This window comes from Zootoca vivipara, chromosome 13 (assembly GCF_963506605.1).
Source record: "Zootoca vivipara chromosome 13, rZooViv1.1, whole genome shotgun sequence".
In the NCBI taxonomy this organism is placed as follows: domain Eukaryota; kingdom Metazoa; phylum Chordata; class Lepidosauria; order Squamata; family Lacertidae; genus Zootoca; species Zootoca vivipara.
Window position 1 is genome coordinate 15,820,883 of NC_083288.1, and position 14,392 is coordinate 15,835,274.

At 48.6% G+C, this 14,392-nt stretch overlaps 1 protein-coding gene across 1 annotated transcript in view; it reads left to right on the plus strand.

The window, feature by feature from the left end:
* SYT3 (synaptotagmin 3) overlaps positions 1 to 14,392 on the plus strand; it is a 40,875-nt gene that overhangs the window by 22,851 nt on the left and 3,632 nt on the right. The window contains exons 5-8 of the mRNA XM_035135526.2: positions 8,362 to 8,482; positions 11,126 to 11,297; positions 12,710 to 12,839; positions 13,234 to 13,354. Of these exons, the coding sequence (XP_034991417.1) occupies positions 8,362 to 8,482; positions 11,126 to 11,297; positions 12,710 to 12,839; positions 13,234 to 13,320 (510 nt within the window). The 3' untranslated portion in view covers positions 13,321 to 13,354. The remainder of the gene's footprint in view (positions 1 to 8,361; positions 8,483 to 11,125; positions 11,298 to 12,709; positions 12,840 to 13,233; positions 13,355 to 14,392) is intronic.

Here is a 14,392-nt window from a genome sequence, read left to right on the forward strand (position 1 = left end):
TTTTTAGGGGTGATACAAGCTCTTCTTTTGGTCTGCTCCATGTTATTGTTGCATCATCCCACCCTTCCTCCAAGGAGCTCAGCACAACACACACACACACACACACACACACACACACACACATTGTTGTTGTTGTTTAGTCGTTTAGTCGTGTCCGACTCTTCATGACCTCATGGACCAGAGCACACCAGGCACTCCTGTCTTCATATATATAATATAAGATAATCTTTATTGTTATTGTCCCCTTGCGGGAACAACGAAATTACTCATATATAGTTGTTTATCAAATTTACACACACACCTTTTCTCCTAAGGATCTCAAGGTTCTCCCCCTCCCCATTTCATCCTCACAACAACCCTGTTAGGTAGGTAGCTTAGACTGGGAGACAGTGACTGGCCCATTGAGTTTCCTGGCTGAGTGGAGATTTGAACCTTTGTATCCCAAGTCCTCCCAGTCCAACACTCTAATCCAAGGTTTCCCAAACTTGGGTTTCCGGCTGGTTTCCGGACTACAACTCCCATCATCCCTAGCTAGCATGACCAGTGGTCAGGGATGATGAGAATTGTAGTCACAAAACAGCTGTCAACCCAAGTTTGGGAAACTTTGCTCTAAACACTACACCACACTTCCTCCCCACCTCCCATTTTATCCTCACAATGGACCTCTGGAGGGGATTAGGCACGGAGAGGGCAACTGGCCCAGGTATCCTAGCTAGCCTTGTGAGAGGGCGGGTTTCGAACCTCTGTCTCCCCGGCTCTAACCACTGCACCAGAGACGCAGAACCTTTTCAGCCCAAGGGCCGCATTCCTTCTACGCAGCCTTTCGGGGGCCAGAAGCAAAAATAGGCAGAGCAACAATTTACCCCACACCACTACCTCTTCTCCATCCCTGCGAACATTATCAGAGTTCAAGGATGGGCAAAACATTCAAGGATGGGAGGCCTGTGGTTTACAGAAAAGGGGTGTGGCATGAGGAGGGGTGTTTCCTGCCTGGGGGAAAGGGAGCAGGCTTCTTTTCTCCTGCTCTCGGGGGGGGGGGGGTAGGATTCGAACCAATGGCTTCAAGAAAGGAGATTCCGACTAAACATCAGGGGAAACGTCAGAGGAAGCTGACAGCTAGGGACATCCCTCTGGACTGGCATGTGCGGGGTTGGACTGGCATGTTGTGTGACTTTCATTAAATATTTTATTTTCATTTTAAAACAGTATTCTTATACATTCACATCATTTTCTATTTTTATACTCCTGGGATTACTTAGATCCCTCGTACTCCCGCCCCCCTTTCCAATTTTCCCCTATATTTTTATAGGGAAAATTACTAATTACTTTTTTCTAATCCATTTTATCTCCTTTTTTTTTAACCTCAACTCATGTTACGTTATAAGTGTTACAACAACCCTGCTAACGTTTTTAAGTGTACACGGTGGTCTTTAAGATATTCTATAAACTTTTCCCACTCTTCTTGACTGAATTTCATATCATCTTGGTGCCTGATCCCCACGGTCATCTTTGCCATTTTCGGCATAGTCCATCACCTTGGTTATCTACTCTTCTTTGGTCGGAACGTTCTCTTCCTTCCACTTCTTTTGTGTGACTTTTGCAGTGGGCAAAGTAAAGCAGGTGGAGTTGTGCCCCATTTGCCCTAATGGACCAGCCTCCTCTGGCTAGCAGTATATCTGTGAGGAGGAGGGAATGGGGTTCGGCATAGCTGCCAAGTACCCCGTTTTCCCCGGGAAACCCCCGTTTTTACTTACCTTTTCCCGGTGGTCCCCCGTATCACTTCGTCTCCCATTTTTCTCTGTTATTTTCTCCTGCCTGCGGCCATTTTTTTTCTTTCCGATTTGCCCTTCTATGGGCACCAAAAATGGCCACCGCCGGCTTCAAAAGTCGCATCTACGCATGTCCGGAAGTGCATAGACGTGACTTCCGGTGTCGACGGCGGCCATTTTTTGTGCCCATAGATGGGCGGGGCGACACCGGAAGTTGCTTCGACGCACTGACATGCGTACAAGTGACTTTCGAAGCCAGCAGTGGCCATTTTTGGTGCCCATAAAAGGGCAAAGCGACCCCGGAAGTTACGTTGACGCAACTTCCGGTGTCACACGGCTGCCAGTCCCGGGTTCTGCAGTCCGGGACTTGGAAGGTAAGGGTTTGGGGAGGTGGGGAATCAGGCTGCATGATGCAAGTCTTCACCCGCTGCCTAAAGGGGCACAGCCTAGATACAGGTTCACCACAACCTGGCAATATATCACGACTCATGATGCATGTGCTATGTAAAAATCACACGGTGGGGGAAAGCCGTGAAGCCGGCCAATATGAAGAAGAAGAAGAAGAAGAAGAAGAAGAAGAAGAAGAAGAAGAAGAAGAAGAAGAAGAAGAAGAAGGGGAGGAGTTTGGATTTGATATCCCGCTTTATCTCTACCCTAAGGAGTCTCAAAGCGGCTAACATTCTCCTTTCCCTTCCTCCCCCACAACAAACACTCTGTGAGGTGAGTGGGGCTGAGAGACTTCAAAGAAGTGTGACTAGCCCAAGGTCACCCAGCAGCTGCATGTGGAGGAGCAGGGAAGCGAACCTGGTTCACCAGATTAGGAGTCCACCGCTCTTAACCACTACACCACACTGGCTTGGTATATTGCAGTGTTTTAGCTGGTGATATATCGCGATGTTGAAAACCAAATATTGCCTTGCCCTGGATAGCGTATGTTGGCCAAACCCATCCTGTAACTGAAAAGACTTTACAGAAAAGATTCTAATACACACACACACACACACACACACCACAGCGGCATGACAGGAATTAACTGAACCAATGACTTCTGAACCACAGACGTATGATGGTGGAAACGGCACTTGTGGCATTCCCACCTGCTAATAGGGTTGTTAAAAAGCACAACGGCCCTTGCCAGGAAAAGAAAAACTGGTTATGCAAACCTATTTCCTGGTGGGGTGTCCAGAGAGACAGTCCCACTGGAGAAACTGCCTGTGGTTCTCCAATCCCTTAACACAGGTGAGTCCTGAACACCCCTCACCCCACCATAAAGAATGTCTGGCACCAGAGGTAGAGCGGGGGGAAGGAACCAGAGCTATTTGGTTGAGGGGCAACGAGAGGATGCCAAGACTCCCGGTCTTACCAGGCGGCACATTGTTTCCTGCGTGAATATTTCATACCCTTTTACCAGCTCGATCCCATTTGCAGCCGCATCAATATTAATGAAGCCTTTCCGCCCCCCCCCCTGCCCCTGCTCCATCCTCCACTCACCAGCCCTCCGGCCTGCTCTGCCAACTCACTTGTTCTGGGGCAAGCGAGGGCTTTGCTGGCCGTCGTTCAGGCCAAATCCCAAAGGGGCCCGAGGCTAAGAGAAAGAAAGGCAGAGCGAGAGAGCGTTGGCGGCAGCGGCTGGGGGGGGGGAGCATGACGGGGCACGGATGGGCCCAAAGCAAAAAAAAAAAAAAGGATAGTTTGAGAAGAAGAAGCAGAGGCGGCAGAGAGGAATGAATAAGTGGGAAGCACCACCTTGATTTAGACAAGGCCTGAGAGATGTGCATCAATGCCCTAAGCTGGGGCAGTGAGGGTTTTTTTTTAGGGGGGTTGTGTGTGCAAACTCACTTCCAGGAACATGCAGGACTCAAAACACCGGTAGCAGGAAGACTGACCGCTAGCAAAACTGTCTACCGGCAACTGTCTCTTCAACATTTCCCCCGTCTCCTTCAGGGAGATGCCTCATGCCAGCAACCCAAACGCCGAAACGGAAGAACAACCCACCACAGCCAAGAGCCAGGGTGGCACACAATTGAAATCCTGGCCTGTCAGAACCGGGGTCGCCGGTTCCAGGCCTGCAATGGGCGTGGTTTCTGAGGATGGCTCTAGGCCAGGCATCCCCAAACTTCGGCCCTCCAGATGTTTTGGACTACAATCCCCATCACCCCTGACCACTGGTCCTGTTAGCTAGGGATCATGGGAGTTGTAGGCCAAAACATCAGGAGGGCCGAAGTTTGGGGATGCCTGCTCTAGGCCAGTGGTTCCCAATTAGCTAAGTATTGTGGACCCCCTGTTTTTCCAAAGCCAAGCCATGGACCCCCCCCCCTACTTTTGAAAATTTTGAAATCTCTATGGTAGTTTTTGTTATGTGAATGGGGCCACAAGCCCCCCCCCCAGCGGACCACCAATTGGGAACCGCTGCTCTAACTGCCAAACAGATGCACCATCTTTGCCAAAACGTGCTGGCGGACATTGAGGGAAACGTTCCGTGGCAAATCGTCCAGGAAGGCTTAATTCCACATCCGCACCTCGTGACTGAGAGATGAACCAGCCCAATGTAGCGCACCTCGGGACCAGAAGCCTAATGTGGCCCCTGACATCTTTATGTCGGCAAAATCGCACCACCAATATACAAGAGGGGAGGTATCGGCAAGTCTGGAGAAAACCCAGTGTTTTCAGAAATACAAAACAAACCGCGACAAATCTTCAGCGAAAATGCCAAGAGGGGAAACCCACAACAATATGGAAATGGGGTTGGAATGGAGTACCCTGATCAGGAGCAATTCACGCTGCGGCATGTTTTTTTTGCAGGTCACGCTCAGAGTAAGCTGGATGCCAAGGAGACCGGTCAGAATCCTACTCTCCCTGATATATAATTTTCTATATGGATGCAATCTTTAGACTGGACGCCTAAGTGGGTTTTAGATAACCAGCCTCAGCAGGAAAGTTAGGCTCCAAGGAGCACTGTCAACAAGAATCTAGCTTGTGAGGAATATTAAAGACTAGAGCATTGCTGGGGTGGGGACTTGGATGACTGTGTCCTTCTCTGTATGAAAATATTCCCTCCCCCCCCCCAAAAAAAACCATCCTGGATTTTGGGGAGAAGGGTCCTTTTGTCTTCTCTCTGAGATGTTCGCTTTCTATGTGCAGGAAACTGGAAGCGGCCTTTTCTAGTGTGTTGTAATAGAACCCAGACGGAGGAGACTCATAAATTGATGATGACGATGATACAATTTGCCACCTCAGTGATAAGTAGGCCTAAGGGGCCACTGGTCAGAGGAGGCCTTCTCCTTCTCGCCATGTTGCTGCGCTCTTCCTTCTTGGCAAAGAACAGTGACCCTGGGGACAAGGTCTCAAATATCTGCAGAGTTTCTGAACATATGTGTGTGTGTATATATATATATATATATATGCACGCCATCAAACACAGCAGCTGATCCCTGAAAATTCAGTGCTAATTATGCAATGACTCACTAGGCCCTCCGTACTCATAGAGACTCTGTGTGTGTGTGTGTGTGTGTGTGTGTGTGTGTGTGTGTGTGTTTAATGCACGCACATATGTGTACGCGCGCGCGCACACACACACACACACACATTTCTGTTCCAACCCTGGTGTGTGATATTACCCACAGATACTCCATGTCTTGGTTATCCGCTGAGTGTCTGGACAGAATCGGTGTTTGTGTGCATTAGCACCCCCATCCCAGCTGCTATTAAAATGCTTTCCCCAGGTGATAATAACCTGGGATAGAAATTGACATAAGCAGAGTCCAGGATATCTGTTCAGCCCAGCAGAATTCCAAGGTCCATGTTGGTATTTGAATTCCAACTACGGTGGGAAGTAATGCCCGTGCGCTGATACTCTCGCCTTTTTCTGCTTCAGAGGAAATGAAATTCAGTATATTTCCTCCTCGGCCCATCTTTGGAATACTGAAATTCTTTGTTCTGAGATTTTGTTTTCCATGGTGCTTTTCCTAATGCAACGTTGGTTAGATTTTTGAAGCAACATTCCTTCCCGTACACACGCATGTTAGGGCTGTTTAAGTTTTTAAAGAAAACCAGCAATATTCCCTCAGGTTTGTATCCATAAGGTTGGCAAAAACCAGTTGATTCCAACATTATTATGAAATATGGTGGGTTCCTTGTGTCTGCCTCTCCTGAGGATTGTGTGGCTGCACAGATTTTACTCGGCTACCTTTTTGCAGAAGGAGAATAAATGTGCCAAGCTTGTTCTTCCTGCATTGTAGGGAAGATGCTAAGTAGCATTTCTTCATGTATGTATGTATGTATTTGAGTGTATTGTATAATAATAATAATAATAATAATAATAATAATAATAATAATAATTTATTATTTATACCCCACCCGTCAGGCTGGGTTTCCCGGGCCACTCTGGGCGGCTTCCAACAGAAATATTAAAATACAATAATTTATTAAACATTAAAAGCTTCCCTAAACAGGGCTGCCTTCAGATGTCCTCTAAAAGTCTGGTAGTTGTTTTTCTCTTTCACGTCTGGTGGGAGGGCGTTCCACAGGGCGGGTGAGACTACCGAGAAGGCCCTCTGCCTGGTTCCCTGTAACTTGGCTTCTCGCAGTGAGGGAACCGCCAGAAGGCCCTCGGCACTGGACCTCAGTGTCCGGACAGAACGATGGGGGTGGAGACCCTCCTTCAGGTATACTGGACCGAGGCCGTTTAGGGCTTTAAAGGTCAGCACCAACACTTTGAATTGTGCTTGGAAACGTACTGGGAGCCAATGTAGGTCTTTCAAGACCGGTGTTATGTGGTCTTGGCAGCTGCTCCCAGTCACCAGTCTAGCTGCCACATTCTGGGTTAGTTGTAGTTTCCGGGTCACCTTCAAAGGTAGCCCCACACAGAGCGCATTGCAGTAGTCCAAGCAAGAGATAACTAGAGCATGCACCACTCTGGCGAGACAGTCCGCGGGCAGGTAGGGTCTCAGCCTGCGTACCAGATGGAGCTGATAAACAGCTGCCCTGGACACAGAATTGACCTGCGCCTCCATGGACAGCTGTGAGTCCAAAATGACTCCCAGGCTGCGCACCTGGTCCTTCAGGGGCACAGTTACCCCATTCAGGACCAGGGAGTCCTCCACGCCTGCCCGCCTCCTGTCCCCCACAAACAGTACTTCTGTCTTGTCAGGATTCAATCTCAATCTGTTAGCCACCATCCATCCTCCAACTGCCTCCAGAAACTCACACAGGACCTTCACCACCTTTACTGGTTCTGATTTGAAAGAGAGGTAGAGTAATTATATTCAAGTAATTATTCAAGTAATATGTTCTGAACAAATCGGGTATAAATCAGATGAGAGCAGTTTGAAATAAAGGCTACAACATGCTCTGATTTGGGGCTTGCCATGTGGCTTATATTAAGGGGACCCAGGTGGCGCTAAGGGGACCCAGGTGGCGCTGTGCGTTAAACCACTGAGCCTAGGGCTTGCTGATCAGAAGGTCGGCGGTTCGAATCCCTGTGACGGGGTGAGCTCCCATTGCTTGGTCCCAGCTCCTGCCAACCTAGCAGTTCGAAAGCACGTCAAAATGCAAGTAGATAAATAGGAACCGCTACAGCGGGAAGGTAAACGGCGTTTCCATGTGCTGCTCTGGTTTGCCAGAAGCGGCCACATGACCTGGAAGCTATACGCCGGCTCCCTCGGCCAATAATGCGAGATGAGCGCGCAACCCCAGAGTCGGTCACGACTGGACCTGATGGTCAGGGGTCCCTTTACCTTTACCTTTATGTGGCTTATATCAGGTGGGCAATGTGTTATTGATACAATTAATTGGGGTTATGTTAGTTTCCGATGTGAAATTTTGTTATGAATGGTACACAACTGTGTAATGCTGCAGCCAGAACATTGACCGGACCTGGTTTTAAGGAGCACGTGACACACATACACACTAGCACAACTTTGGACCAGGTCACAGAATCACAGAATTATAGAGTTGGAAGGGACCCCAGGGGTCATCTAGTCCAACCCCCTGCAATGCAGGAATCGTGCCCACAGCCGACCCTGGGCAAGCTCCAACCACCAGCCATCAGGTGAACAGGCAGATACACTTACCCGTTGTGCCGCTGGGGGTTCCATCTGAAAGACTTTACTCTTCATTATTCAGCATTTTTACTGGATGCCTAATAACAGCTCACAACGATAAAATACAGTAGTAAAATATTGGGTTGTGGCAAACTCGGTTTTACTCAGAGTAAGCCTATAGATATCACTGAATGAGTCTACTTTGAGTAGGACTAACCCATTATTTTATATTATACGGTCGTACCTCGGAAGTCGAACGCCTTGCGAGTCGAACGTTTTGCTCCTGAACGCCGCAAAAACCCGGAAGTGAGTGTTGCGGTGTGCGAACGTTCTTTGGAACCCAAACGTCCGATGCAGCTTCTGAACGTTTTGGAAGTCGAATGGACTTCCGGAATGGATTCCGTTTGACTTCTGAGGTACGACTGTATATCATGATGCAATATGCCTCTCCAGCCACCATATTGACTGATGCTCCGTGCTGGGATTTCCTTATCCCCCAGATACATTTACTGACCGTGTTGTTTTCTTCTTCATCTTCTCCCATCTCACAGGAAAAAGCGGATTTAGGGGAGCTGAATTTCTCTCTCTGTTACTTGCCCACCGCTGGGCGCCTCACGGTCACCATCATCAAGGCCACCAACCTCAAAGCCATGGATCTGACTGGATTTTCTGGTGAGCCGGTGGGGCAGCCGTGGGGGGAAGAAGGGCCGTAGCAGGGCCGGCCCTATCATTAGGCCAAGTGAGGTGGGTGCCACAGGTGGCAGGTGCTGGGTGGGGCAGCAGTGCCAAGGCATTGTGGGACATCATTGTCTCCCTGTGTGTCATGGAGTCAGCTTCTATTTATGGAAGCGTGAGTAACACACGCCATCTTTTTCTCCGCTTTAGGAGGCAAAATGTGTTGACCAGTCCCATGTGTTGGCTGGTATGTTGGCCAAACCAATGTGTGGTTGGAGGCTTAAATGCATTCGGATTGAATCAAGCAGTGGAGCCCCACACTGGGGCTCAGTAAGGGACCCCGGAGAGGGAAAAGGCTTGGAGACAGAAGACAAATATGGGCAAGTAAGATGAGGAGGGGGAAAATAATGCTGGAAAGGAGGTTGTGGTGGTGAAATACATTAGGCAGCTAGGATAGAGAGGCAGAAATAGTATATTGGGATCCAGTGATCAATCTGTGGCTTATTTGCTGTAAGTTGACCAGGGTGGTTTAACATCAGCAGAAACAACACAGCTAGGGTTGCCAGACTCAATAGAGGACAGGACTTCTGTGCCTTTAATTGCCATGCTCTCTTTTGAGTCTGGAAACCTTAAAGGTTTCTAGACTCAAAAGAGAGCAGGGCACAGAAGTCCTGTCCTCTATTGAGTCTGGCAACCCTAAACATAGCTCCCCCGCACACACACACAAATGAGACTGCTGAAATTAAGAAAATCACACAAAAACGATAAGAGGACAAGAACTCAGGCCACTGTAATAATAAAGTCCTTTTTGTGATGCAAATGTTGCAATGATTTCAAAAAGTCTCTTGTATTTTATGTACACAAGGGTCATTCAAACACTACCAGAGATCAGTGGTTCCCAACAGGTGGTCCGTGGACCCCCAGGGGTCCGCGAGCTATGCCAGAGGGGTCCGCAAGATGCTATTAGAATAAAAAATATATTAATTAAATATATTTCGTATGATAACAGATTTTTTGTTTTGGCCGCTTCCTGCATGAGCAGAGTCTAGCGCAAAACTAGAATTAGATAGAGGCAGTAGTTCTGCTATATGCCGTTAGGTGGCGCTTTACAAACACTACTGTTTTGCAAAGAGGCAGCGCACGCATTCTACTAACGCTCACCTCCCCAAGATGCTTTGCGCACGTCGGCTTCATTTGTGCGCTACTGCGCAGGTACCCTGTCTTCTCCATTCCCCTCCCTCCTCCCTGGCACGCGCCGCCTCTTTGCAAAACATTAGTGTTTGTAAACAAAGCGTTGTTTTTCACGGAAGCTACAGTTCGCGTAGTTAAAAATGGACCATTGGTTAAAAATATAAAATATAAAAAGACTCTTAATTTGGCTCTCACTTTTTAATTTTAGGATTAGGAATTAATGGGGGTCCTTGTCACAATAGTGGCTCGATGAGGGGTCCTCGAGAAAATTTTGTTGGGAACCCCTGCCATAGATAATATGTCGCTGTTATTTTTTTTAAAGTATCTCTTAAACATTTCCCATTTTTGAGAAAAGAATTGTTTGGTGTTACCTCTTAACCTATTTGTTAATTGAGCCATTTCCACATACAGTGGTACCTCGGGTTAAGAACTTAATTCGTTCTGGAGGTCCGTTCTCAATCTGAAACTGTTCTTAACCTGAGGTACCGCTTTAGCTAATGGGGCCTCCCGCTGCCGCTGTGCCGCAGGCTGGGCCTTGGTGCTTGGGGAGAGGTGTAGACCTGAAATATTCTGGGGGCAAGTACGGTAGGTTTTCAGCCATCAGCATTAACAACAACAACAACAATTTATTTATAACCTGCCCATCTGGCTGGGTTTCCCTAGCCACTCTGGGCGACTCCCAACAGGATATTAAAAACACAATAAAACATAAAACATTAAAAACTTCCCTAAACAGGGCTGCCTTCAGATGTCTTCTAAAAGTCAGATAGTTGTTTATTTCCTTGACATCTGATGGGAGGGCCTTCCACAGGGCGGGTGCCACTACCGAGAAGGCCCTCTGCCTGGTTCCCTATAACGTCGCAGGGAGGGAACTTCCAGAAGGCCCTCAGAGCTGGACCTCAGTGTCAGGGCCGGACGGTGGGGGTGAAGACGCTCCTTCAGATATACTGAAGTCCCCCTTCTCTCTTCCGGAAGCCACAGTTGCATGGGGTTGGATGAGGTCATGCCCACTGACCCTCACCCAAGTGTCACACCCCCTCTCGGGCATCCAAGCATTGGAGCAAAAACAATTGGCAGGCGCTGTTCCCCAACCGCTAGAGGTCATCTCAGATGGGACCGGCAAGCACTTCCTGGGACTGCCCAGCGACAGCAAGGGCCAAGCATATATTGGGACTGGAACCGCTGTCAAGATGGCGGCATCCCAAAGCAGAGATGGGGAGAACGGTGACAAGTAGGCAGCATGGGCCGGGCCTGGGCTGCTTCCCCCGTAATTCTGTCAGCCTCCTCTCTCCAGATTTAGGGAGAGCTCTTAATGTTTAATAAATTATTGTATTTAATACTTCTGTTGGAAGCCGCCCAGAGTGACTGGGGAAACCCAGCCAGATGGGCGGGGTATAAATAATAAATTATTATTATTATTATTATTATTATTATTATTATTATCTCCAGATCCCTACGTCAAGGCATCCCTCATGTGCGAAGGGCGGCGGCTGAAGAAGCGCAAGACGTCCATCAAGAAGAACACGCTCAACCCCAGTTACAACGAGGCCCTCGTCTTTGACATCCCGCAAGACAGCATGGAGCATGTCAGCATCACCTTGGCGGTCATGGATTACGACTGGTGAGGCACAACACATGTAGGTGCGCACTCTGCCCTTAACTGCACTGCGCCAAGGAGCACAGCGGGTTGGCTAGGAACGCCGGGTGTCCATTAAGTCCCTCCGTTCTCCATTGAGCAGATGAGTCTCTTCTGGTCGGCGGTGATTCCCACTGCGTTTCTTTGCCAAAATAAGGCAATTCTGGGATTCTTAGCTCTGACCAAAGGGATATGTGGGGTCTTAAGGGCTCTGGCAAAGGGGACACTAGGAACCAGGACCACACGTGGAGGCAGAGACCCAGTTTTCCTAGCCCATGGAATGGCATGATGTGTGGTGCAAGAGGCGGCAAGGACATCCAGCTTCTCGGGAGAAGACAGTGTGAGTTAGAGGAGGAGCTAAGATACCGGCTTCTTTCGAAAGGGGTATGGAAAATCCGGACCAGGTTTTCCAGGGAGGAATCTGGTGTCTAGTGAATGGCAAGATGCACCGGGGGGGGGTCAAGGGAGGGGCCCCACGCTTCTCAGGAAAGGCAGGAATGCTGAAATTCCTGCTTTGACTGAAAGGAAATGAGCAAAAATGGGAGCCGAGAGCTGAGTTCTCTGCAAGGCAAGTGGGGGGTTTTAAATGAGGGGAGGGGGCTGAGTGCCAGGATTTCTCGCTTCTCTCGATGGATGGGAAGCAGAGCGCAGAATGGGAGTCTGAGAGCCAGAATGCCTTGGTTCCATCCTCTTCTCCTTGACCTTGAAAGGGAAATGTTAGTGTGGCAGGTATTGTTGTTTTTTAAGAGCTGCTTCGATGTTATTTCTGCATAGGAGCCTTGCAGTGCTGAATCAGAGACAAGAGTCTGGCTCGTTTGCACAAAGCAAGCTTTCGTTGTGTCGCCAGCCTGCTGCCCACAGCCACAACCATTTCTTTCTGCATAGATGAGGAACTTTCAGCTCTCATCAGCCCCAGCCAGACTGAACAGTGGTCAGGGATGATGGGAAGTCCAGCACATCTGGAAGAGTTCCTCGTCCCCATCTTTAAGTGGGAAAGGGGCATAGCAAGCTTTTTTTAATGGCCTTAATGTTCTTTCTCCATCCCCGGTCCCAAGATTGCAATGCTAGTTCTGCTCAGAGGAAGTCCATTGATGCTAATGGACTTGACTTAGATTCAGTTATTTTGATCGGTGTGCTCTGAGGAGGACCAGCCTTGGTTACAGCACAATGTAAATAAGTTAAACTGATTTATTACACATGCACCCTTCATCGTGTGCCCTTCCCCACCCTCTTCGTTGCTCATCCTCTTCTCTCAGATGGTAGAGCATGAGACTCTTAATCTCAGGGTCGTGGGTTTTGACCCCCACGTTGGGCAAAAGATCCCCGCATTGCAGGAGGTTGGACTAGATGACCCTCGTGGCCCCTCCTGCAATCCTTATGATTCTATTATTCCACAGCATTGGGCACAACGAGGTCATCGGGATGTGCAGAGTGGGCAGCGACGCAGATGCACCTGGGAGGGACCACTGGGCCGACATGCTGGCGAACCCACGCAAACCCATCGAGCACTGGCACCAGCTAGTGGAGGTGAGTCTCGCATTTCAGCAAGAGCGGGCTCTACAATTCCCATCATCCCTGATGACCGCTGGCCCTGCTAGCTAGGGATGATGGGAGTTGTAGTACAAAAACAGCCGGAAACCCAAGTTTGGGGAACACTGGCTTAGAGGAAGTGGGGGGGGTGGCGGCGTTGAAAAGCCAGGGGTGTGATCTGCTGGGTTACAACAGGGGAGCGAGGACGCCCCGTTCCTCTCTGGGAAAAGCAGGATCCCGGGCAAAGGAGCAGTGTCCAGTGGTTAGAGGGCAGGGGGGGAGGGGCAAGGCTGGTGGCTTCAAAATGCCGTCGGCGGGATTTTGGATCACGGTGGGAGCTGAGAGCGTCCCATTTTCTCCTTTGAACATTTCCTTCTCTCCCCTTCTTCAGGAGAAGACTTTGAACAGCTACATCAACAAGAATCCTCCAGCGCGGGACAAACCCAGCATCGTAGTAGAAAGTGTTCAGTCGGACTAAGGCAACCACCACCAGCCCTTTGCCACCAGGGACTGTGAGTACCTATGGCAGAAGGGGGCATGGCAGAAGGGGCGGGGAGAGAAATGTACCCACAAGTCATAACTTTAGAGGCAATTTGGAGATGCTTCCCTGGTTACTTTTTTAAAAAGGGGGGCAAAAAACCTGCACTGAACTTTTTAAACCACTGAACTGTTTTTATTTTGATTCTATATTTTGTGGTTTTATATTCTGATTTTGTTCTGTGACCTCCGGGTATAGGGCGGTATATAAATTCAATAAAGAATAAGGATAATAAGGATAGTGATGGTGATGATAATAATAATACAGTCGTACCTCGGAAGTCAAACAGAATCCGTTCTGGAAGTCCGCTCAATTTTCAAATTGTTTGGAAACCAAAGCACAGCTTCTGATTGGCTGCAGGAAGCTCCTGCAGCCAATCAGAAGCCGCAGAAGCCTCGTCGGACGTTCAGCTTCCAAAAATAGTTCGCAGACCAGAACAGACAGAACTTTTGGGTTTGTGGCGTTCAGGAGCCAAAACGTTCGAGAACTAAGCTGTTTGAAAACCCAGGTACGACCGTGATAATAACAACAACAACAACAACAACAACAACAACAACAACAATAATAATAATACCAGTACCTTGGTCACTCAGCTTGCTTGCGGTTCCCCCCTTTGACCATCTGAGGGAGTCAAAAGGCAGCTCTTTTACAGCTCCTTTCTTTCTGTCCTCTGAAGCCTCCGTCCCTCCCGTCCCCACTTTGAAAGAATCCTGTCCCCTTGCTCACCAGTGGGTTTTTCAAGATCACGTTGCTGTACTAATGCTTTCAATCCCCACCTTTTGTCTATCGTAACTGGGAACATGCCTGGGTAACTTAAGAAAGCTCTAGTTTATTTACAGGAAGTAAGGCATTTAGTTTTAAGTAACCAAATGCCATGATCTAAAACGCCAAGGGATCTGATTGCGTGGTCTTTTCATTTAATTATACAGTGGTGCCTCGCTAGATGAACTTAATTCGTTCCATGGGTCTTTTCTTATAACGAAAAATTCGTCTAGCGAATCCCATAGGAATG